The sequence below is a fragment of the Phyllopteryx taeniolatus genome, chromosome 16, assembly GCF_024500385.1.
Source record: "Phyllopteryx taeniolatus isolate TA_2022b chromosome 16, UOR_Ptae_1.2, whole genome shotgun sequence".
NCBI classification, from domain to species: domain Eukaryota; kingdom Metazoa; phylum Chordata; class Actinopteri; order Syngnathiformes; family Syngnathidae; genus Phyllopteryx; species Phyllopteryx taeniolatus.
In genome coordinates, this window is record NC_084517.1 from 4,250,843 (window position 1) to 4,276,542 (window position 25,700).

Below are 25,700 nucleotides of genomic sequence, written 5' to 3' on the forward strand. Positions count from 1 at the left end.
ACGAGATCACTTGAGCAGACGCCATGTTGGCAGCACGAATAAACGATGACACAGAGAAAGACGTCCTGTCGCGCGGTCGCCCGTCTTTGCGCCGTGTGCTGTGATGGACGCGCGAGAAGGGACGAGGCCTTTCGCGTGTGCGTGTATGCGCATGTGTCCTGCACGTGTGTGCGTGGGATCTGCGTGTGTGCGTCTGTATGTGTGTGTGCGCGGTTGATCTGCATCAGTGTGTGTGTGAAGGAGGAAGGCCGCCGCCTCGCTTATATGTCACCCAGCGCCCCAGGACCAATGACTCTTCTCCGTGCCCCCACTGAGGGGGAGGTGAGAGGGTAAGAGGGCTATGGGGGAGGGGGGGGGGGGGGGCTGGTTGGGTACGACTCTCTCTCTCTTTCCCTGAGTCACACGCACAGTCGCATGCGCGCTCGCCCCTCCCCTCCTCCTCCTCCTCCTTCTTCTTCTTCTTCTTCTTCTTCTTTTCTTTTCTGCCATTTTCCACCCACCTGCAGCACCACGTCAACTCTTGATTCTCTATTAAACGCACGCACGCGCATGAACTCGCAGACCCTCACATGAGCACGCAAAACACACGAATGCACAACACTCCAAACGCAGCCATGCGCGCCACATGCCGCATTTCCCATCGTCTTTGTTGTTCCACTGCAGTCCTGTAGGTGGCAGTAATGAGCATTAAAGAGTAAGGTGCAAATTTGTATTTGTTTCGTGGCAGCGCCATCTGCCGGGCACCACTTGGACCCCAATGCAAGTAGACTGTAACGGTAAAAGTGAAAAGAAATGGTTTGAGCTGCACCTTTATCGCGCTCTGGTGGGTCGCTGCACCACCTGGTGATGATGCGAGCAGACCACAACGGGAAAACAGGAAATAGGTTTTTCATTTGCATCTTGAACTGGATTGGTGGGTCACTGCCCCACTTAGGCGAAATGAGAGCGGACTGCTGTCATGGCAAAAATTGTTAATGAATTCCTTGATACTTACCTTTATGTGGAGCTCATGGGTCACTGCCACTCTTTCCCCCAATGCAAGCGGACTGTAACAGCCCAAAACCTTCCGTGGAATTTGTTTTGGAGTAACTCACTAAATCCGTTTGAGAATGTTGTTGCCATCGTACGTGTAATTGCCGGGTGCGCACCTGACCCTGCGGGCTGTTATGCTCCTTCGCCGTCAAATCGGCAAATTCCCTAATCTGGTTGGTTTAATCCCGTTAGACTCGTGTGGATTACGCCTCCAATTTCTGTGCACATCCACGAATCCACGTGACATCCAGGCTTTCGCCCAAAAGGCTAATGCTACGCCGCACGCTAACCTCATTATGCAAGTGTGTCAACATAACAAGACAGTGAGTGAATTTTACCGAGCAGCAACAAGGGTCGCTTGTTGCTAGGCAGACTTCATAGGGCTCAATCAGAAATGCCCCATAGGGCTGCTTTTTAATGAACCTTTTAATCCCGGCATGGTCGCTTGTTGCCAGGCAGAATTCAGGGGTCTGAAACAGAAATGCCTCAAAGACTAGATTCAATTGTCTATAGGTGTTATGGGGACAAGAGCTATGAAAAATGGATTGATGAATATTGTGGAATAGTTGTTTGTATATACAGTATTTACCCTGCTATTGACTAGTGACCAATCCAGGGTGGACCCCACTTCTCTCACCAAAAGTCAGCTGGGATAGACACCAAACCCTAAATTGTCCATCGGTATGAATATGAGTAGTCGTTTGTCTACATGGCCGTTGCGATAGAGTGGCGACCAATCCAAGGTGAACCCCACTTCTCTCACCCAAAGTCAGGCAGGATAGGCTGCAGTTACAAGTTATGAGGAGAAGAGAAAATGGATGAGTGGATATTGAGAAATTGAGTTCAGTGGGCAAAAGTATGTTTGTCCCTCTTACTGCATTTAACTTCAACACGCGCGATTGGCCAGTGGGGGTGATGGAAATGTCAATTCTCGCACATGATTGGAGTCTAAGTGATTTCTCATGTTGCGACTGCTCAATTGCTCGCTCGCTCGGCCGGCCGGCCGGCGTGCGGAAGAGGAGGCCAGCGGGCGTCGTCTGCAGGTCAAGGTTGGCGTCGGGAGCCTTGTGAAGGGCGGGCGTCATCGTGCCCCACCCGCACCTCCCTCCATCGATCCCTCGTTCTAGCGTAACCTTGGAGATGGCGTCCAATCCTCTTCTTCTTCTTCGTGTCTTTTAGTGTAGTTTGTCAATTATCCTCACTCGTCCTCTTTGTGTGTCCGCTGGAAGGACGTTTGTTTACTCGTGGGGGGCGGGGGGGGGGGGGGGGTGTGTGCAGGGGGGATGGTCGTTGAGAGATGAGTTATCGATTAGACAGCAAGATGACAACATGATGCCACTCGGACGGATGGACGGACGGATGAGCGAGGGGTGGGGGGGGGCGAGAGAGAGACTAAAAGCTGATGTTACGTGACACGCAAGCTTGCAAAATGCAACACACACGTGCTGTAACACGCCATTGACACAAATTATTTGTTTGGGAGTGACTGTTTGTTTCCGAGCCGGGATCGGTCATCCCGGCCTTCCGACGTGACGGGAACGCATCAAAAGGAGCGCTCCTCTGCCCACTTTTCTTTTCACCCACAGCATTCCCGAGCAGGACGACAAATGCGGAATGCCCACCGTCCTCTCACGTTTCTCTCAATGGTACGCTCGGAGAATGTGATGAAATCGATTGCCGTGTGAGGCGCGTCGCCGGTCTCCATGGCGACCGCATCCCTCCTCCTGCCTGGCTGGCTGGCCGGCTGCAGCATTACGCCATCGAAAGAAGATGGAAGGATGGAAGCTCGTCGTACACGCGTGGATGCACCTGACTCACTGTGCTGAGCAGGAAAAAAAAGCTATTTCCTTTCATAATATTGCGCTCGTTTTCTCTCGAAAATAAAACTTTCAACTTTGATATTTTTTTTTTCCCCTGAAAAAATACAACTGCTCTTGAAACAAAACTTTTTTTTCCAGAGAAAATCTACTTTTTCAAGAAAAATTACTTTACTAAAATAATTGGGACATGCTGAAAAGGAGAAACAAATAATTTTACTATGAGAATACAGTTGGAATTTTGTGATTTGTTTTAGTTCATATTAGTCTGTTTTTCTTTAAAAATGAAAATGTAATCTTGATTTTTGTCCCCCACACAAATTAATTGCAGTTAGAATTTTGTTTTAATTTCCTCTCATAATATTATGCACCTTTTCCCCCTAAAGAAATACCCCTTAGACTTCCAAAAAAAAAATCTGATGTTCTTGAAAAAAAATCTACTTTTTGAAACTTTTTTCAAGAACAATTTCTTACAAAAATTGTGACATGCAGAAGTAGCGGTGGAAAAGAAATCATGATACTATTATACTTTTTTTTCTCAAAAAAATCTAATTGTTGTCAAAAAAAATCTACTTTTTGGAGAAATACAGTAATACATTTTAAAGATACTATTATTGAAAAAAATTGGGACGCAATGAAAAGGCAGAAAAAATAACATTACTATGGGAATGAAGTTGGATTTTATTGAGAAAAATAAATATAATATTGCAAAAATTCTACTTTAATCCTGAAGGTTTTTAAAAAAAAATACAACTTTCTTTGAAAAAATTGTATTTTAATAAATTATATATTTCAGAAAAATATGACCTTTTTCAACAAAACAGAAAACTGTTTCAACAAAAAAGAAAAGGCTTTTTTTTTTTAAATAAGTCTAATTTCTTGCCACTATTCTTGTAACGTGCTGACTTATTCTGGAAAACCTTACATTGGTTTTTGAAAATCTACTTTATAATAAAACAAAATCATCTATTAAATAAAAAAAGTTAAATAAATAAATCTACTTCATTCTTTAAATATTTTTTTTTCAAGAATAAATTAAATTAAAAAAAAAAAATTCCTTGCCACTTTACTCTTGTAACAATACAACTTTTTTCAGAAAAAGTACAAATACAAATTTTTCCTTGAAAAAAATAAAAAAATAAAAACATTAGAACTTTATTCTCGAAAGACTTTTTTTGTTTGTTTTATTTATAGGACTTTTTTTTTTTTTTTTTTAACTTTATTCTCCAGAAAATATCACTAAGTATACTCGTAACAATTGTGTCATTGTGAAATTTACAAAAAGTCAGAATCTTACAATAATTAGGGTGTATTTTTTTTTTTTTTATGAGAATCAAGTGGTTTTTTTTCTTCAAGGAAATACATTGTGCTCTCAGGGCAAAGGGATATTCTTTAACACAATCAAGTTGTATTTTTATGCGAAAAGTAAATTAGTATTTTTCCAAGAATAAAGTCAGATGTCTTGGGGGAGATAAAATATATATATTAGATTATTTTCCCTGATCAAATAGGAGGATTAAGGTTGCTTTTGTCAATGAAAAGTTTTTGAGAAAAATGTCCTTAATTGATTCGATTTTTTTCTTTCGTACAAGGTGGTATTATTATTTTTTTTAAGTGCTTGGCGAAGGATGTCGGCTGCAGAGCGAGCGGGAAGCGAAGTCGAGTGTTAACGAGGAGTAAATGCGAGAAGCTCGAGGGTTTAATGGCAATCGAGCAGCATTAGTATTGTTCGCACGGGCCCACGCTGCCCGCGCCCACTCCCTCCCATCCCTCCCATCCCTCCCTCCGTCCTCTTGCGGCCATCGCTCGCTGCAGCGTTGCCGTGGCGACGGAGGGACGCGGGACTACTTCCGTCCTTCGCCGTGACGACGAGCCACGGATAGAAGGAGACGAGAAGGAAGTAGGGAGGGAGGAAGGATGGAAGGATGGAAGGATGCCGGAGAGAAAACAAACAAATGTGCAAAGCTTCCGTGAAGGACACTTGACATGTTAATCAGCAGCAGGCTCCTATGGATTGACCTACCGCATTGCCATGGCAACCATCTCACTTGTTTACCCCCGTTAATCCCCCCCCCCCCCCCCGACGCCGCCTCCCTGCCCGGCTGGATCTCACCTTGCCGCCAACCTGCCGCAAAGATCCGCCGCCGCTCTCTCGCTTTCGTTTTATCGGCAGGCAGCATTTCCATGGAAACATCCAGAAACCATGGCAACTGTTTGAATCGAGCCAAAGGCTCTCGCGCAAGTGCGACACTCCGCTGAGGCAGACGCGTGACAACAGCAACATGGACGCACCTGTTATGCTAGGCACAACCCTTTAAAAAAAAGAAAATAATCATCATACTATGAGTGCAAAGAAAAGAAGAGAAAAACACTTGAGTTTTGCAAAACTATACTCTTTTTTTTTTTTTTTTTTTAATTCCTTGAAAATGAACAACTTCTCTTTACTTTTCTTTTCTTTTCAGAAATTTTCCTTTTTTTTGGGTGGGAATTTTTTTTTAAATGGACTTTTCTTCTCCGAAAAAGAATTTTTGCTCCAAAAAAATGTGAGTTTTCCCCCCAAAATCATTTTTTATGCAACCTTATACTCGTATTAACCATTCCTCTAAAATAGGGATTTTTGTGCTTTAAAAAATATTGTATTCTCAAAGAAATATTTATTTAAAAAAAGAATGATGCTTAAAAAATTGTCTATTGTTTTAAAAAAATACATTTTTATCCAAAAATGTAGATTTTTCTCTCTTAAAAAAATCGTTTCACACCCCCAAATTACCTAAACTATAAATTAGATTTCCCCAAAAAAGCTTTCAAAAAGTGCAACTTAATTCTTATGAGAATGAAACTTTACTTTCCCCCAAAATAATTCTCAAAAGAAAAAACACATTTATCCGAATTATCTTTTCTTTTTTAAAAAACAAAGCCATTTTATGTCACTTATTCTATTGTGATTCCAATTTTACAAGTCAAAAAAACCCTTTTCTTTAAAAAGTACTTTTTTCTTAATAAATTACGATGCGTTTTCAAAAGAACAACATAGTTTCCTGAAGCAAATTAGTTATTTAAATTGTTACTTTTTTTCTCTCAAAATATTTGTTTCTAATTTTATACATTTTCTAAAAATGAATAATATAAAGCTACTTTGGGCTTTTACATTCTTATTTTCTAAAGGACATTTCATTGTAAAAAATAAAAATAAAAAATCAAATGCACATTTTCCCTCAAAAATATTTAAAGTGAAATGACTTTTCCAAAAATAAAATTCTAAAAGAAAAATTACTTTTTCTTCAAAAAATACATTTCTAGAAAAAGATTTTCTGAAAGAAATAAACTTAAAAATGCAACTTGCTACTTTATTCTTGTATGATTAGAACCTTTTTCTCTCAAAAATGTACTTTAAAAAAAAAATATGACTTGTTTTCTCATAAAACTACCATTTTTATTCCATTACGAGTATTTTTTTCTCAAAACATTTTCAAGAATAAAAAAAAAAAAACATACGTTACTCTTATGTTATTTTCAAAACTATACAACTTTACACTTCTGAATGTATTAAAAAAAATGTCCCTAAAATAAAATTTATTTAAAAAGTTTTCTTTTGTGAGATTCTGATTTTTCTTTTTTCCTCAGAAGACTCAAGCTGACTCCTTAAAAAAAAAAAAAAAAAAAAAAAAAATACAGCTTGATGGAAAATAAGCAAATTATTTCCATCTTGGTTGCGAGTTTGAAAATGTGTCAGCGACCATCCTTTGGCCTGACTCGTCTTTCAAGTCCAAATGCAAATATTGCGCCTGACTTGTTTGTGCAGCTGCTCATGTGAAATCAGCCCAATTGTTTGTATGAAAACACCTGAAGCCATTTTCACCTTCTCGCCGTCGGGTGAATACAAAAATAAAAATCAATAAATACAAAAATAAAAACCCGGCCAACAAAAGCGAAACAAAGCTTGGAGCGTCTGCGTCCAAATAACAATTTGAATATTGTGAGCGCGTGTATGTGTATGTTAATGTTTGTGTGTGCTGATAGTCTGATAGTGTGAGCGTGTGTAAGTGTAGATAATTGCGATTTTGTGTTTATAAATGCGTGTGTTGAAAGTTGCTGTCAGTCTCGAGTGATGTCGGTGTTTATGTGTGTGCATAGAAATGCGGTCGCCGAGCAACCATGCTTCAGTGACTGGCGTGTGTGTGTGTCTGTGTGTGTTCTCCTGTAGCCCCACACGGTGTGTATGTGCATGCGTGTGCTTGCGCTTTCATCCTAGGAAGACGCCCCCCGCTGGATTTCAGGGGAAAAGAAAAAAAACATTGCAGCGCCTCTGTGCTGCACTGCAGCCATTCAACATTTTGTGCCTTTGTCATTTGAACACCCTGATAAGAGGTCACACGTAAGTACAATATAAGGTAGAGTATGTTCTTTGATGTTTTATATATGACCAAAGAATTTTTTTTTGGTTCATTTGAATATTAAAAAATAAAATGTTGTTAAAAAAAATAAAAATTCCCCCCCCCCCGCCCAAATGTAAATAATTCTATTTAATGTAAATAAGTGAGTTTTTACAGGCCCATTTTTTCCCAAAGTTACTGAAAATTATTTTTCAAAAATTAAACTACCATAATTTTTTTAAAATTATTTTTATTAAACGATTTCAAATGTTTATTAAAATATTTTTCAAGGTTAAGTATTTATAATTATATTATTTATACCTATCCAATTTTGCTCTGAATTTTATTTAAAAATTGTTATCGTGTCTTTAAAAATAAAATAAAGTTGAATTTTAATTAGGTTTTTACTTTAAAACCGGAGAATTTAAAAGTGATAAATATTTGAACCAAATAACACTGGCTAAAATATAAAACTAGCATTTATTAAAAAAAAAACTTTAAAAGTAAAAATGTATAACTACACTGTAAGCCTATGTAATAAATGTTTTTGAAATGAAAGATAACATTTAGCACCTTAATTTGCAATAATTGTATTTGAAGAGGCGGCACGGTGAACACTGATTAGCACATCCGCCTCACAGTTCTGAGAACCGGGGTTCAAATCCCGGCCCCGCCTGTGTGGTGTTCGCATGTTCTCCTCGTGCCAGCGTGGGTTTTCTCCGGGTACGCCGCTTTCCTCCCACATCCCAAAAACATCCGTGGTAGGTTGATTGAAGAGATTCAATTGCCCGTAGGCGTGAAAGTGAGTGTGAGTGGTTGTTTGTTTCTATGCGCCCTGTGATTGGCATCTTTTCATGAAAATTTGGATTTGTTTCCCCCAAAGTTGCCTTTGCATTGCATAATATTTGCTAACTTAGCACAAGGGCGTTCAACTCAAGTTTGGATTCCTTCAGAGGGCCATCGTGATTGTGAATCCATATAAATGTATAAACGTCTCATAACAACAAATTGGTGGATAAAGAGTTTTGAAATCTTCCCATGGGCACACCACCTGTGGGAGGGGCCAAGGGGGTCGGGTGCGGCCTTGGCGATCCAATCAGAGGCTACAGAGGCTGGCTCTAGGGACGTGGAGGTCCGTCTCTGGCAGCGAAAGAGCCGAAGCTGGTATACGAGGTCGAGAAATTCTGACCAGACATTGTCGGCCTCGCCTCCACACACAGCTCGGGCTCTGGTCTCGAGAGGGGTTGGACTCTGAGAGGCATGCTTGGAGTCCTTGGAGGGGCTGCTGGAACAACTCCCTCGTTGTTGGCGAGGACTTCAACGCTCACGTGGGCAATGACAGTGAGACGCGGAAGGGCGTGATTGGGCAGAACGCCCCCCTGACTAGTGTTTTGTTACTGTTTGTGCTTGTCACAGACTGTCCAAAACAAACACCATGTTTTAACATAAGGGTGTCCAACTTGGCACCAGGACACCCTTGGCCACTGTTCGATGATTGACTTTGTGGTCGTGTCATCGTTCTTGGACACTTGGGTGAAGAGAGGGGCAGAGCTGTCAACTGATCACCACCTGGTGATGTGTTGGCTCCGATCGTGGGTGAAGATGCCAGTCGGACCTGGCAGACCCCAATGTGTTGCGGGTCTGCTGGGAATGTCTGGTAGTGTCCCCGGTCAGAGGGAGTTTCAATTCCCATCTTTGCCTCCATTGTTGAGGCACAGAACAAGGCGCCCGACCAGAGCTGTGATTGAATTTATTTTAAAAGGGACATTGGTAACAAACAATGCTTGCGCTATCTCAATGTTGTTAAATGTAAAGACAAGCTGCAATTTTAGTATTTTAGTAAGAAACAGGAAGTCCTCAGAACTATGAGGCAGACGTGCTAAGTGTCAGTCAGCCACCGTGCCGCCATATTGAAACATCGGCGGACTACACCCCGAACTGGTCGCCAGTCAGTCGCAGGGCACAGAGAGACGCGGACAACTACTGGCACTCACATTGCCACCGTCACTGAGTGGGAACTGAACCCACTCAAAATTCCCTTTTTTTGGGGGGGGGGGGCTAGTACAAGAACCCTGTTGATTTTGACCCTGATGATCCTACATAATCTTGTTTGTATAGCTCGTGCGGTCACGTCTGCGAGGGTTTTGCCGTCCTCCCTATAGGCTGCGTTGTGTATGTTTTGCGGCCGCCAGAATTAGCGCTAATTGCTTTGCTCAGTGGTGACGTGAGAAAAAGAGAGCGAGGAAGAGCGAGAGAAAGAGAGAGCAAGCTAATTAGGCCGCTGTGGTCGGTGTGCCTTAATGAGCCTCTCGTGCTCCGTGCTAATGAGACCCCGATACCCAGTGTTTGCACGAATGGGTCAACACTCAACAGTTTGTGTGTGTGTGTGTGTGTGTGTGTATATAGCAGAGCTGTATTAGCTTATACTGTAACAAGCCCAAAGGTGGGAAGCAATTTAGTGAAAATATAGTGCTACCTCGATTTTAAGAGTGGCCTGACTTACGAGTTATTCCCAGATTTTTTTTTTTTCGTCTTGAGCAAAAATTTGAGATCAGAGCACTACATCGTGGCAGCTCACTTCACAACAGGCATAAGAAAAACTAGCGGTGATATAACCACCCTTTAAACAAATATTCGAACACGGACAATAGCGACACATACAATAATACTCACAGGCATATATTCTTGATCCTCTGCGAAAAACAACTATTACTGCATCTTACTGAGCAGTTGTGATCGTCTTCTTCGTGTATATTTAATTATTTACATTCAATTCATGTTATTACTGTATGTTTTTAGGAAATACAATACTCTGGAGTTCAATTTTCTGTATTGAAAAGATTACATTTCTGTCGGTATTTTTTTTTTTAAAGCCGCTGGAACAGATTAATGGCATTTGCATTCATTTCAATGGGAAAAGATGATTTGAGATACGTGTTTGGCGTTAGAAATGAAGTCACGGAACAAATCAAACTCGTAAATCAAGGCACCACTGTCGTTTGTTGCTGTATTTCAGTAGATTTTACAGGTATCTGTACTTTACTTGACTATTTATTTCACAGACTTTTTACTCTTACTCCATACATTTGAAGACATATTGGCAGTTTCGACACCTTATTTTGTCAAAATAAGCTTATGTTTTTCAACCGCCACAGGTGATGACAATACTGACATTCAAACAACACGTGACAGGAAATGCAAGCGCCATCGAAAGTGACGTCGGAAAGAAAGAGACGGACAGACGACAGCAGCGGCTGTACTTGAAGGATTTTATACTTGAACAAAGATGTGAAACTAACAGTTGATGGCATCTTTAATCATTTTTTTCTCAGCAGGTCATCCATTCAGGTCTGTCCTCATTTCTTTTCCTCCTCGGCTTTCTCCCTGACCACTGTGGGGGGGGGGGGGAATGACAAACAGGATGATGACGTGTTGATGTGTGATGACGTCACGGACCGAAACTCAAGCCAATAATAATAATGCTCAAGATATTATTGGTGTTATCATTAGAAAGAGCCGTACGACTGATGCAATCGTTGCCAAACTAGAGTGCGGTCGTCCGCAGCACGGCTAAAAAGCTAATCATTATCAAAATTGAATAATCATTTCGTCAATATTGACCACTTTTTGCAACGCATTAAATGCCATTTTTTCTAAAGTAAAACACTTAAAAGAGTAACATTTAAAAAAAAAAAAAAAATGCTCTTTGAACTAAAACTAATTTAAAAAAGGCTTTTACATTTGCAAACAATTTTTTAAAGGCTGAAAACTTAAAACTTATTAATAGTCAACAATGAAAGTAAAAACACATTCAAAATTGAAAAATATATTTTTTAAAACAAATAGGAAAATAATTGATGTTTTTTAATAGTTAAAAAAAAACAGAAAAAACATTTTCAAAAATACAAATCCCTTTAAAATGAAATTAAAGAAAATCCTGAAAGGTAAAATTTAGAAATAAAACACTTTAAAGAAAAAGAAATGAAGAAAATAATCATAAACAACAAAAAATAAAGATTATTGATTCTTTTTATTTTAAAAGGTAACAATAAAAATATATTTCAATTTAAAACATAACACTTTATTAAAGTAAAAAAATATTTGTTTTATTTGATAAAAAAACAAACTTCTTTAATACATAAAATGCTTTATGAAATTATAAACATTCAAAACAGTTTTTTTCACAACTGGAAAAAAAACTTAAAATAAAAATACTTAAATAAAAAAAAAAACTATAATAAAACACTGTTATTACATTAAAAAAAATCGAATTTAAAAATAATCCAAACAAAAAAAGAAATTTTAAAATGGTCACTTATTAATCCACTTGCTGGTTTGTGTCCCGCCTTCCTACATGGTGTACTCCCATTGGTTGGCTTTTGAGTCACTGCTGATCAAGATGCTTCAACCTCCTCATGTAAAGACTGACAAAAGATTCAGTGCTGAATTGAACTCGATGAAATGTTTTGTCCTACCTCGAACCTCCAGCTTGCACTCCACCTCGTCCTCTCCAAGCGCGTTGATGGCCTTGCAGGAGTAGCGTCCGCCGTCGTACAGGCTGGGTTTGCGGATGTTCAGCGTCAGCACGCCCTGGTTGTTCTGCATCAGGAACTTGGGGTCCTCGCCAATGATCATCTTGTTCTTCATCCAAATGATCTTCGGCTACAGCGGGAAGAGAAGAGCTCAAGATTGAAGCTAACGCTCACTTGGCGTAAAAGTGGCAGTACCTTCGGGTAGCCGCGGACGGCACAGCTGATGGCCGTGGTGTAGCCCGCCACCACACTCCGGTCCACCAGGGGCGCTGTGAACTTGGGGGACGCGCTCTGGTCCTTCTCTTTGAAGGGCGGAGGCTTGTATTCCAAACCTGGAGGACCGATCGGGCAGTGGTGCAAATACTTCATTGGTGTACTTAAGTAGATTTTTCAGGTATCTGTACTATACTTGGCGGCACGGTGGGCGACTGGTTAGCACGTCTGCCTCACAGCTCTGAGGACCCGGGTTCAAATCCGGCCTCACCTGTGTGGAGTCTGCATGTTCTCCCCGTGCATGTGTGGGTTTTCTCCGGGTTCTCCGGTTTACTCCCACATTCCAAAAACATACTTAAGTACAGTGAGCAAGTACTTTTTTTTTCTCACCTCAGCAGTCAGGTATATTTAGCATTTTAATCTTTAACATTTTAGCACGGCGTGTCGCTTACCCGTCTTGCAGACGAGCGCCGTGTTGGTGCTGATGCCAGGCTTCTCGCTCGGGCCGCAGACGTTCTCGCTGAAGACTCGGAAGGAGTACTCGTTGCCCATGACCAGGTCGGACACGGTGCAGTTGGGCCGCCGGTTGTGCTCGTACACGGTGAACCAATCCTGGCGTGATTGGAGACGGACGGATGAGCTGAGGGATCATCACCTTCACACTCACAAATCAGTTGTAAAAATGTCATAAGCGTGTTAGGCTAGGGTGAAGTGCCTGTAAAGTGAAAATAAATGTCTTGTAAGGTCATCACACCGCAGATACCCTGCCAAATTTGAACAATTAAAAAAAAAAAAAAGCCAATTACATAAAATCAGGCATCAAAATTATGAAAAATCGAGACATTTTCTCAGCTCTCAGATGCTGTGGGTGTGCGCTGAAACCACACTCTACTCATCTGTCAACTACCAATCAAACACCTGGAAAAAATGGAGGTTATCTTGTCTAGTTTCTTTCTTAAGCTTACACATAACTACCGGTACATTTGTATTTGCCTTGTTGGGCAAAGGGTTCCGTCATTGCAAACTGACGTGGAACAAGAGATGTCCTGTGTTTTTTGTTTCCAGCTGAAGAAATTTGGTGGGATATATATGTATATGTGTTTTTGAGCTAGGGTTAGGGTACGGGTTGGATGAGTTGGGGTTAAGGTTACAGTTTGGGTTTGGTTTAGTAGGGTTTGAGATTAGGGATATGGTTGTGGATTAGGGAGACGGTTGAGGTTAGGGTTGGGTTGAGGGTTTAGGTTAATGGTTTGAGTTAGGGTGAGGAAGATTAGGGCAAGGTTACCGTTTGGGTTCAGGTTACGGGGTTCAGGTAAAGATTAAGGGTAGGCTGCTGTTGCCCACCTTGACTTTTGGGTTACTGTCGGGAGTTATTGTAAAAAATAAAAAACAAAACAAAAAGAATTAGCGATCCAGTCAGACATGGCCGACCTTGGTCTTCATGTCGGCCTTCTGAATCGTATAGCCAATGATCTCCGCGTTGCCGTCGTCTTTGGGTGGCTTCCACTCCAGCGAGGCGTTGAAGCCCCAAACGTCGGTGACGCGCACCTCCACGGGGGGCCCCGGTTTTTCTACATCAAGAAACATGACAGGAATGTTCTTTTTGGAAGATGATTTGCGAGCGGGGGGGGGGGGGGGGGGGGGGCTGGTGGGTTTTCATCTTCTCATTAGCTCAACCTTCTCAAGCGTCAAGTATGAACCTAATCCTGGTCTACATACAAATAATCCTATGGCGTAATCCCTTTGACCTGTGAAGAGATGAGGAATGAGCTGGCGGTCAGGATTAAACCACCGCTTTGATGACTTTGGGAAGTTGGGAATGAGGAGTTGTGATCACACGAAGAGATTTGTGCTCATCCCCGCCACATTGCGGGCACATGCGATGAACCTGCGACTCACCAACGACCTGGATGCGGATGTCAGCGCGGTCCTCCATATTCTCGATCTGCACGGCCAGCGTGTACGTGCCCGAGTGGACCCTCTCGGCCGAGCGGATGAAGAGGATAGTGTCCACCTCGCTGGTACGTGTGCCCACGCTCCGGTCCTCCAGGGGAACGCCGTCCTTGTACCAGGCGGCGACTGGGCGAGGTTTACCCTGGAAGGATCCAAGATAAAGACAACAGACAGATTTTCTTTTTTTCGTTTACCTTTTCAATCTACCTTTTATTTTTTATTTCTGCGATGTAATAGTTTTCAAGCATAAAGCCAAAGGCTCCGCCCCGGCTGAACCCCCCCAAGACTCCTGAGTGCATTTGGCTCATTCACACACACACAAAAAAAGAAAAAGATGGGAATCAAATATTAAAATGAGCAAGTCAGCAATTCTAAATCTGCCAGTCGTTACTTCACCGCCACTTGACCTACTTCGTGCCAACGCACTGACTTTTTTGAAGGATATTTTTGGCTTCTTCACTCTGCTTTTAAATCACAGCTGCATGTTTTTTGTGAGTCAACAATAAGACAACAGGAGATTACTAGAAAAGCTACCTTTCCCGAGCTCTAACTGTAACCCCACTTCTAATGCCTGGCTCCGACTACAAGAATTTACCCCCGTTAATGGCCTAATTTGCTATCGCAAATCATTTTTCAGATAGGGCGGGACATATTTTGCCAGGAACGAAAAATTCCCTTTTAGTGTGGCATAATCTCAAAATGATTCGGCCCTACGAGAAACCCTACGATGCCAAAAGGAAAAGTTTAGCATGATTGATCTTTTTGGTGGGCGACTGGTTAGCACATCCGCCTCACAGTTCTGAGGACCCGAGTTGAAATCCGGCCTTCCTATGTGGAGTCGGCGTGTTCTTCCCATGCCTGCGTGGATTTTCTCCAGGTACTGCGGTTTCCTCCCACATTCCAAAAACATGCATGGTAGGTTAATTGATGACTAAAATTGTCTGTCATGTGCCGTACGACTGGCTTGGCGACCGAGACCAGAACTCACAGAGACCAAGACAAGACCAAGACTTCTGGGAGTCGAGATTGAGTCAAGACCATTAAAAAATACATTTTCAAAACCATGACAAGGTTGGGGGGTTGCCTCAGTCACAACACCACAAAGGTTGCAGTCGTTACAGGGGTGGTGGGGGGGTTAGTAACACTTGAAATTAAGGTATTTATTATTTAAACAAGTGCTTCTCCATATTCTCACATTTATGAAGTTGAAGAATAGATGACCAGTACTGGTCTCAATGGAAAATCCTGAGTCCGGCCAGTACGAGACCGAGACAAGGACCAAGACTTTTGGGAGTCGAGTCAGAGACCAGAGCAAGATCTTCAAAATGTGGTCTTGACACCGGTCTTGAGACCAGGACCTGTCTCGAGTGTTACATCACTACCAAACCTTCCACTCCGGAGGACCTAGTGACAACACCACATGTTTTTTTTCTTCTTTTGTTCTTTTTTTTCAACACAAAACACTGCCACAATCAAAACTAGCGCCTCTTCCTCGATGATTGTTGTTGTTGCCGCTATGGCAACGGCCGCATCTGGCAGCATTGATACTTTTTCATTCCCACCGCGGTAGATTTGCCAGTGATCTGACCGAGACACGGCAGGATTTTATGGCAGTAGTCTGACATAGTGCCATCATGTGAGACTCACACTGTCCTAAGTAGGTGTAAATCCAAAATCAGGCTGACCTGGAAGGGGATGACCAAGTTGACCTTCTCTCCAACAACTTTAATCAGTCTGGTTCTCAGCTGGCGTGGTAAGCGGATCTTGGGGTGTTCTGCAGAACAATGTAGATAATATAGAAGCTCATTGTTGACATCTTCCCTCAAGATCGGTCTTGACCGCGACTTCGCTTCTCTGACCCATGATCTCTCTGATGGTGACGCCCTGACAGAGCGTGGCTGGGGGGCTGCGTCCGGCAATGTTGATGGCCACCACCCGGAACAACATCTTCTCCCCCACCGGCAGATCTTTCACCCGGTACTGGTTTTTCTCCACTGGCTTCTTGTTGGCCGGCACCCACTCGTCACCTGAAGATGACTGACAGCTCATTAGCTCATTTAGCTTTTTTTCAAACCTGAGCAACACATTGTCACTAAAATAACAACATTGCAAATCGTCTTCCCTTTTTTTGATTGCAAACATTTTTGTTACCAATCCCCATTTCAAAATAAACTGAATTAACAACTTTTTACTGGCTTCTGGTTTCAAATATGTATTGATTTTTTTTGTGTGTGTATATGTAATAACATGAGGCAATTGTACAATTACTGTATATGTGTTCGCGCTCATGACGGCCCTCGGAGTGAAACCATAACTACGATGTGGCCCGCAGCAAAAATGAGTTTGACATCCCTGGATTAGTTGCTCGCTAACATTGTTGTCTTTGGAGCTGCACTTTCTTTCAAAAAAATGTTTTCCCACGAATGCGTTCAGGGTCAAGTACGCCCAACGTCCATCCAACTTACTTCCTTCTTTGCAGTACTCAATGATGTAACCGTCAATGCCGCCTGGTCCCACTTTCTCCGGAGGAAGCCACCGGAGAGCACAGGTGGAATCTGTCACGTCCTCCACCAAGAGACGAATGGGCTCGCTGGTGGGGGCTGGTGAGAGACAAAAGCCATGTGAACATGTCGTGGAAACACATTTCCCATGGTTGCACTGCTTCCAGGAAGTATGTGCAGCTGTTAGATATTTCGTCCAATTAGATTTCAGCCTCTACGTGTTGTCATGTCAGTCTAATCTGCCGAGGGCATTCAGAATCAGTATTGCTGGCTGATTCAACCTAAACTTAATTAGCAATTGGATTGTTTCTTTAACCAATCAGATTTCAAATTCGTCCTCGATGACATCATCATTTTTCCTCCTCTGGTCGATCAGAGCAAAACCTGTTACAACCAACTTCGACTAGTTAAATATTTCTGCAGCGATCTGCACACAATCAATAAATAATCAGCATCTTTTTTGAGTATCAAGTATTTGTATTTATTTTTTTTAACTCATTCACTGCCATGGACGTTTATATTGAACAACTGGAATCTAACCGTTTACTGCCACAAGCACGTTTCAACGGCTAGGCGAGCAAAAGGGCCTCGCCCAGCTTGTCTGTGAGATTCAGGTTTGTAAACCACTGCAATGACGAAAAGATCACAGTAGAAGGCGATGTTGCATCCCTTCGGATTTGGACTCAAGATTAGGTGGTGAATCTTGCCTTGTCACGTCGATTACGAGGGAGAGAAATCTACCGATGTTCTCCAGCTGATTACTAACGAACGGAAAAAGCTAGAAATTGACTTTTTTATTCCGGTGAAAGAAGAGCGTCTACTCTTTCTTCTGGTAAGTGGCTATATTGTTACAGAATGCAATATTCCGTGGGTCCTGAAAGATCAGATAAAATGCTTTTAAATAGCGGGCAATATGGGGAACTCAGCTTTGAAAACAGCCTGGCAGTGAATGTGTTAATGTTATCAAACAATTCTGAACCGCTCCAGATCCAGATGATGAATGTGGCACACCTGAATGCTATTGTGTGTTTTTTGTTTGTTTGTTTTTTTTTAATAGTATTGATGGCTTCTATAATTGTGACGTGATAGTTTTGGTATTAAGAGGCGGATTAAGTGCCCACTGAAGGCCCACATACCAAATGCGAGGCCCACCACTGCGTAAATGTGACATGAACAAGTAAACATTTGAGTGTCTGTGCACCGATTGGCATGAAGGGCTTGGAGTTGACACTGGGCTGCGAGATCCCAATGCCATTGACGGCAAACACTCTCATCTCGTAAAGGACGCCCTCGATCATCTTCTTGGCTTCGTACGTGGTGGCCTCGTACACGTCAAAATTGAGTTTGGTCCACCTGGATGAGCCGATCTTCTTCCTCTCCATCAGGTAACCTGGAGCCATGAGGCCAGAGATGTCACTATGCAATCCAATGTTAGGTGGAATATCAGTTTTGGTGGCTGGGGGAAATGGGTAGGGTCACCTTTAACGGGCACGCCGCCATCAAACGCGGGAGGGTCCCATGTGATGGTGGCGCAGTTCTCGCCCACCGATGTGCACTTGACATTCTCGGGAGGGTCGGGCACATCTAGCGTGCCAAGGAACAGACGGGACAAGAGGAAGAAGAAGGCGAAATCATGTTATGTGTAAACAGAGAAACATATTGTTGTGTTTGCATCATTTTATCCAACTAACTGAAACATATCCTAACCCTTACTCTGAAAATAACCCTAACTAATAACCCAATGCTAACCATACTCTAACCCTTAACACCAAACCTAATCCTACCTAGCCTAAACTCTAACCTTCACCCAACTACTACCATAACACTAATACCAACCCTAACCAACCCTTCTTACATTAACCATAACCCAACCCTGACCTAACCATACCTTAACCCAGTGGTTCTCAACTGTCAACCGCATTTTCCAATTGTTGCAAAGTCACAACCGACTTTCATCGAAGTTAAGGGCAATAAAGAATGTTTTTTGTTTTTGTTTAAAAATAGCCTCTTAAAAACATATCTGCAGTATATTATGCACCAAAGGCATATTGCTTGCCATGATGTCCGGCAGCCAAGGGCTGCGCTGCACTGTATTTGTCGACAGATTAAAGTAGCGGCTAGAGAAGTAACATTTCTTCTCACTTTCCTACTATGGTCCATCTGGGAACTTAGAACGCGTTTGTTTTGTACATGTCATTTTTTTTACTAGCTGTCTGCGACGCACCCAAAATGGGTCCGCGACCCACTTTTAGGTCCCGACCCACCAGTTGAGAATCACCGTCCTAACCCTTAAAAAACAAATCTAACTCTAACCCTACCCTAATTTTTCTCTACCAGTTTGTCATATGGTCCCTAAAACCAAATTTAACCCTAACCATAGCCTACTGTTAACCCAATAATGACCGAACCCCTAAAAACCAAACACCCTACCCTCTCTAACCAAGCGTAATGGTATCATAGCATACCTCACATATCATTATACTGCCCCTAATGCCGCCGTAACCCAAACTAACCCCTAAAACCAAACACCTTATTTGCCTGAAACAAACCTAGTCATACGCTATTGTGACATACCGTAATCTGCCCTAACTACACCCTACCATACTCTATCCTATCCCTAATTTAACTGAATCCTTATCCAACCACGCCCGAAAACCAAACACCTTACCTGCTATGATCAGACCAAAAACCTTACCTTCTTTAAGCATACCTAACCATACCTTATTCTAACCCTAATCTTATCCCTACTCCAGCCATAACCTTGGGTCTAACCCCTCTAAAACCAAATACCGAACCTACCCTAACATGTGTAGCAACACCAAAAACCGGTCATGCCCAACTAACCCACGACCTTGACGAAGAGCTCAGCTTTGTCCTCTCCAGCGGGGTTGGTGACAGTGAGCGAGTAGAAGCCTTCGTCCTCCTTCTCCGCCCCCTGGATGACGAAGCTGCTCAGGGTCTTCCTGGTCTCCACGCGGACCCTCCCTTCCGCCTCGCTCACTGTCTACGCCGCAGTCCATAAAACACACTGTTATGCGACCTTTGCACTGAAATCACGAGACGGGAACCACCGCCTCGCTCACCTTGTTGCCCTTCATCCAGCACACGACGGGAGGGGGATCCCCCGAGATCTCCACGTCGAAGCGGAGTTTGTTCCCGGCCACCACCGTTATGGTGTTGTTGCTCCCTGTGCCGCTCGTGTCCAGGTGGATCTTGGGAGGGTCTGTCACGTGACATGTATTAATGTTGCAGTATCTAATGAATGCCACTAGAATAATACAATGAATTACTGCTTGATAATAAACCATGATTTATGACTGAATATTACTAAAATAATCCAGCAATTACTCATGAATAATCATGTAATAAAGAATTACTACTGAATAAAAATGTTATCATAATTATCTGAAGCCTGTGAATAATCCAGTAATTACTACCGAATACTCATGTAATGATCCATGAATTATGATTGAATATTAGTCCAGTATTTATGTATTTTTAAAAAAAACTCTTGATTAAAAACCCAGTAATACTTTTTTAGTTCTTGTGTCATGATCAGGTTATTACTACTGAACAGTCGTGTAATGATCCGTATATTTTTTTTACTGAATACCACTAAAAACAATATTTAATCAATCAACTGCCCCATTATAATTGGTTGGTACCCATCTAATAAACCCGTAATTAGTATTGAAATGCCTTGTAAAATATGATTTATGACTGAATGATACTAAAATATTTCAGTATTTACTCAAGGATACTATCATCATTATCCAGAAATTATTACTTAATAGTACTGGAACATTTCAGTTCATACTGCTCGATACCTGTGTAATAATCTAGTAATTACTAATGAATATTTTAACAATGGAATACTAATAAAATAATTAAGTATTTACTCATTAATACTAGCATAATAATGAAGTTAGCTGTAATATTGCTTAAAACTCGTGTCATAACACTAATTACAATAAAATATTCAAGTAATAATTCTTCCTAACTCATGATTACTACTATAAACTTTAGTAGCTACTAAAAAAAAAAATAGGAAGGAAATAATGGTAATCAACGCCTACTCATCAACAGTACTGAAACAATTTGGTTACTAAGGTTAAATAGTGTGTAATAATAGTAATAACGATTAACGATTACGATTAATAATCGTAATAATAATAATAATTGAATAATAAAGTACTGAGTACGAGGGACTCACCTTGTCTGGGAACGTAGTCAATCTTGATTTCTGCAAGAAAAGAACACGAGTCAGCTCACATTTGCTAAATATAATACTTAAAATTATACTTTACTGGCTCACCCAGGAAGTTGAGCTTGGCCGATAGGGAGAGCGCGTAGCCGTCGGGCACGAAGGTGTAATCGCCCACGTCAGAGGGCTTCACGTCGCTGATCGTCAGTTTGTGTGTCCTGGAGACATCGCACGGTTACCATGGACACCACAGTCTTTGCTTGAGCAGCAATTAAGCAACAGAGAGGAGACGTTTCTTTTCCCCGGCAACAAAATCACCCCAAATGGTTTTCACCTTGCGTGACCGCTGTCGCCTTAGCATGTCTGTGATGGAGGGATTACGCAGAGAAGCCGACGACCCTGGGGGTGTTTGTCTGCAAGTACGTGTGTATGTGTGTGTGTGTGTGTTAAAATGGCTACACTTTTGCTGATTACTCCCTAATCTGAAAAATGGGTCAAACACTAAGAGAAACATTTGGTATTGATCGTATGATGTCTAGAGTACAACAGCAGAGTGGACAAAGTGACTATCTTCACCGTCCAGTGTGACGAGTCTGATTTAGATACCTTCAAGTGGGACTCAGACGCCTTGCAGTCCATCATTGATATCTTCAGGAGCGACGGTGATACCTATCAGAGTCACTCCGATATCTTCGAGTGTGATAAGTGCAACTCAGATATCTTCCAGGGCGACTCCAAGACCTTAGAGCGCGACTAATACAACTGATTCATTGTACGACTCCATTGTAAAAATTGTAAAAAAAAAAAAATAATAATTATATATATATATATATATATATATAAAACTAGTGCACTAGTTTGTATTCTGAGTATTTTTAGAGGTATACGAGATAAACCCTGTGAGATAATGAGGGTACCTTGGATTGTAAACCTTATTTTCCAGTTGTGATGATACGCTACATTTATTGCTACTTTCAAAAGAGCATCATCTTTAATAACAATACAGATTAGCTGGTTCTGTCATGTTACAAATCACCTGAATGAAAACACATGTGATTGCTGCTTTGCTTGCGTCCGGTGACCTCACCGCTAGTAGTGACTGAACTACTGTTATATAACGCTATTGCTAGCAGTAACACATACTGTACCTAGAGGCACGTACGTATGCAGGCACCAGTGAGTGACGGGCTGTACTGACTCCGTTGTGTGTAATCACGTGAGTGATACTTGACTGAGTGAAACTAGGAGCTCGACGGACGTGAAACCAGGAGCTCGACGGATGGCTCACTGCGGAAACTCACGTAGCCGGGGCGAGGAGGCGACTCTGACTGTGACTGAAATACCTTCCAATGTGTGTCATCTTGATGCGCTCGCCGGGCTGCACCTCTACGCCGTCCTTGAACCACTTGCCCGTCACCTTCTCGTCAGACACCTCGCACTTGAACACTGCCTGCTCGCTGGCCTTCACCGTCAGGTCCGCAATGCTCTGCAGGACCTGCAGCTCCTTATCTGCACACAAGAGAAATGCAGCACATATTAGCTGCTAGCCTAGCAATTAGCAGCTGTTTCCAGTCCAAAGACTACAAAACTTCTATTTTTTTCACCAGAGTTTGGCTTTTTTGAGGCAACATTGAAGGAAAATTCCAGAGATTTAGCTGCATTGCAGGGAAGATGAAGACGCAGATGGGACCCTGGCGTCACTTGCGGACATGCAGAGCAAATTACCCTGACGAATGACGCCAGGATAGGCGGACTCCCAGATAAATTGAGCAGTATTAATTATGGCCGGAACGAATTGATGAGCTTCCACGCTTGTCCGAATGGAAAACATCAACATGTAGCGACAGCTAACCTAATTGAAATACCTGTCAGCAAACTTCCCGCCGATGCTGACGGCCAATTAGCTTGTGGCTCAGCTCCCATTAGCTCTCACTTTGGTTTCATGCGCTATTTGATGCGTTATCTTCGTTTAAGATCGAGAACCGCGTGACGCTGTCAGCTCGATTCACAAATCTGCGGCAAGGCAGAGGTGGGAGTAAGTCACCTATGTGCAAGTTAGAAATAACTCTCATGCCTTAAATTTCTGGTTTCACGCAAGTCCCAAGTGACTCTGAACGTGCGTTGCTTTAAGTGGCCGAGCGTGGCCTGTTGAGTGAGGTCAGAGTCAGAGAATGAGAGTGAAGAGTTGGCTGACTGGTAAATGGCCAACCCACTGGACTCGAGTCAAGTCGAGTCAAATAACACGAGGAGCCAAGCGGTACCTTCTACTTCCAGCTCGGCCTTGGACTCTCCGCCGTTGGTCAAGGCAAAGTAGGTGCCGATGTCCTCCTTGGCGGCATCATTTATGATCAAAATGTGCTTCTTGCCATCCTTCTTGAATCTGTACTTTGAAGCTGCGCTCTCTTTGGTCAGCTCCTCCCCGTCTTTCATCCTGAAGACCAAACGCGCACTCGTTCAGGACTCTTGAGATGCGGTGATCATTCACAAAAAGGAAGGGTCTCGCTCACCATTTCACGTGCGCACCTTCCTCGGAGACCTCCACCTCGAACTCCACTTTCTCACCCACCACCGTGTGGACGTCGTCTAGAAGCTTGGTGATGGTCACCGGAGGCTCTGAACGACAAAAAAAAAAACAAAGTCAAACATATACCAAAGCCTCACATTTCACGCACCAATTCACACACACATTCATTCACCAATGGGTGGCTGCTGCCATACAAGGCGCTGACAAGCCCACGGGGAGCTAAGTAGGGTTCAGTGTCTTGCCCAAGCACACTTCGACATACGGACAGTCGGAGCCGGGATTCGATTCGCGGCTGTGAATGGATTCAAGCATCAAAATAGGAAATCCTAATATGTACATATTTTGAATAGCACATATGAGTTGTTCAGCAACTTCAAGATGCCTTCAAAGGACGCCTCCAAATGATGAGACATTCATTCATTTGTGCTGCCCAAGCATGACACGAAACCATAAATATAGTCAATATTTATAGTAGAGTATAGAAAAAAACTTCTTATTTGATTTGTAGTAATTGTATTATTTATAGGTATTATAATTGCAGAGTATTTATTGTCATTTTATTTTTAGTTATAGTATTTATTTAAATTGTATTTCATTGTATTTTTATTTTTCTGTATTATTATGATTATATAATTTATTGAAATATATAATATTATTAATAATAATAAGAAGAAGAAGAACAACGACAACAACAATAGGAACAAGAGCAAGAAGAAGAAGAAGAATAGAAGAAAAATATACAATTTTATTTGTAACTGTATCCTTATAGTATGGACTTTTAATCGTATTGTTGTATTTTACTGATATTATTTATTCTATTGTGTTTATTTTAATTGTATTATATTTTATTTAAATTGTATTTATACCTTGATTTTTAGAAATGTTATTAATATTTACAGTAGTTCTATCTTTTTGTTTTGATGTGGTTACTGAAATGTTATTTATATTCATTTTAATGTATTCATTTATTGTATTTATTTTTCATTGTTTATTGTAAATTTATGTTGCATTATTCTCTATTATATTTATTTCAGTTGAATTTTTATCTTGATTTTATTTTATAAATTATTTTAATAATTCTTTACAGTACTTTGTATTTAACTTTATACATATATCATATTTACTTTAGTATATTATTGTATTTGTCATTTTATGTTAATTATTTCATCATTTGTCATTTTATTTTGAGTTTTAATTGCATTCATAGCTTATGTACTGTTTTTTTTTTTTCCAATGATTATTTCAGAAACAAATATTCATTCAGTTTATTTAATTTAATATATTTTATATTTGAGATGTGCTTTACATTTTCCAGCACATATTGTACACAGCTTTTCGGGAACGACATCACATTCCCTGCACAGTTAGCACGTTGATCACCATAATGTTTTTCATATTACCAGCATGCCTGCTTCGTCTTGTGTCGCGTGTGGGGACTACTGAACAGTGAATATTCCCTTTTGGAGGAATACATGATTTTCCGTGCAGATGAGTTTACGATGACGCGGCATCAAGACAAACAGGTGAGTCAGCTACCTTTGACAAAGACCTCGGTGAAACACTTGTCTTCGCCCACCACACACTCGTAGGCCGCATCGTCCGACAGGTTGCACTTGTTGATGGTGAGCGTGCGTCGATTGCCCACGCTCTCAAACACGTACCTGCCAGACAAACCGTTTGTTGAATTTATGAATTTTATTTGTATTAATTTAATTTCCAAATGAGTTGTATTTTTTCATATTAAATGAATTGTATTCTATATTGTATTCTATATTTTTTTAAATACTTTTATTGGAATACTTAATGGATATATTATTATTATTATTATTATTCATTTTTTAACTTCAGTAACCTTTTAAAAAAATATTCATCATTATTCGACATTGTACACTTCCTATACTTTATCATATATTTACGTACCGGCCATAATTTCTAATAATGTATCAGTTTAATAGAATCATCTTTCCTTTTAATTTGGACGTTTTTCCTTAACGCCATTGTCTTTTCTGATTGGCTGCGAGCGATCACGATTCTGCTGTTACCAATATGCAAGTGTAATATTAATAATCATCATCATCATCATCATCATCATAATACGGATCATGTGCTCACTTGGCCGAGGGTTTGATCTCGTGACCATTTTTGAGCCACTTGACGGGGGCGTCGGGGTCGGCCACCTCCACGCTCAGCTGGATCCGTCGGCCCTTGTCCACAGAGTAGGCCGGCTCCGGCTTCTTGAGGAAGGCTGCGGGCAGACACACAACAACCTGCGGTCAGTCCGTGCCCCGCCAGGGTCCCGTGGTGGCTCCCGCCACCTGCCCCTCCCCTCGTCTCACCGTCGCTCTTCTTAGGCTCCACCGTCTTCATCTTCTTGAGCCTCTTGAGCATGCCGCGCAGGTCGGTGATGCCGTACTCGAAGGCGATCTTCTCATAGTCGCACGGCTTGGCCGCCTTCAGGATGTCCCATACATCCACCTCCTCCTGGGGGGCCTGCGGCTGCTTCTTCTCCCTGAGGAGTGGGATCCGTGGTGGGCATCGATTCGGCAGCGGG

General features: G+C 41.8%; 1 protein-coding gene across 5 annotated transcripts in view; it reads right to left on the minus strand.

Moving 5' to 3' along the window:
• Positions 1–10,477: 10,477 nt before the first annotated feature.
• The window catches only part of mybpc2a (myosin binding protein Ca), a 32,456-nt gene continuing 17,233 nt past the window's right edge, over positions 10,478–25,700 (minus strand). For 2 of the 5 annotated variants that reach the window (XM_061749789.1, XM_061749791.1), the window contains 20 exons: positions 25,486–25,658; positions 25,262–25,394; positions 24,686–24,810; positions 23,133–23,238; positions 22,887–23,056; positions 21,969–22,134; positions 20,737–20,843; positions 20,635–20,664; positions 19,505–19,644; positions 19,266–19,425; positions 17,901–18,005; positions 17,623–17,811; positions 15,780–16,520; positions 15,606–15,694; positions 13,867–14,062; positions 13,399–13,538; positions 12,420–12,579; positions 11,950–12,086; positions 11,698–11,884; positions 10,478–10,613 (listed from right to left, as the gene is read on the minus strand). In XM_061749789.1, the coding sequence (XP_061605773.1) occupies positions 10,579–10,613; positions 11,698–11,884; positions 11,950–12,086; positions 12,420–12,579; positions 13,399–13,538; positions 13,867–14,062; positions 15,606–15,694; positions 15,780–16,520; positions 17,623–17,811; positions 17,901–18,005; positions 19,266–19,425; positions 19,505–19,644; positions 20,635–20,664; positions 20,737–20,843; positions 21,969–22,134; positions 22,887–23,056; positions 23,133–23,238; positions 24,686–24,810; positions 25,262–25,394; positions 25,486–25,658 (3,289 nt within the window). In that variant the 3' untranslated portion in view covers positions 10,478–10,578. Of the gene's footprint in view, positions 10,614–11,697; positions 11,885–11,949; positions 12,087–12,419; positions 12,580–13,398; positions 13,539–13,866; positions 14,063–15,605; positions 15,695–15,779; positions 16,521–17,622; positions 17,812–17,900; positions 18,006–19,265; positions 19,426–19,504; positions 19,645–20,634; positions 20,665–20,736; positions 20,844–21,968; positions 22,135–22,886; positions 23,057–23,132; positions 23,239–24,685; positions 24,811–25,261; positions 25,395–25,485; positions 25,659–25,700 lie in introns of those variants that run through there. The other 3 variants (XM_061749793.1, XM_061749790.1, XM_061749794.1) reach the window with 3 other exon arrangements.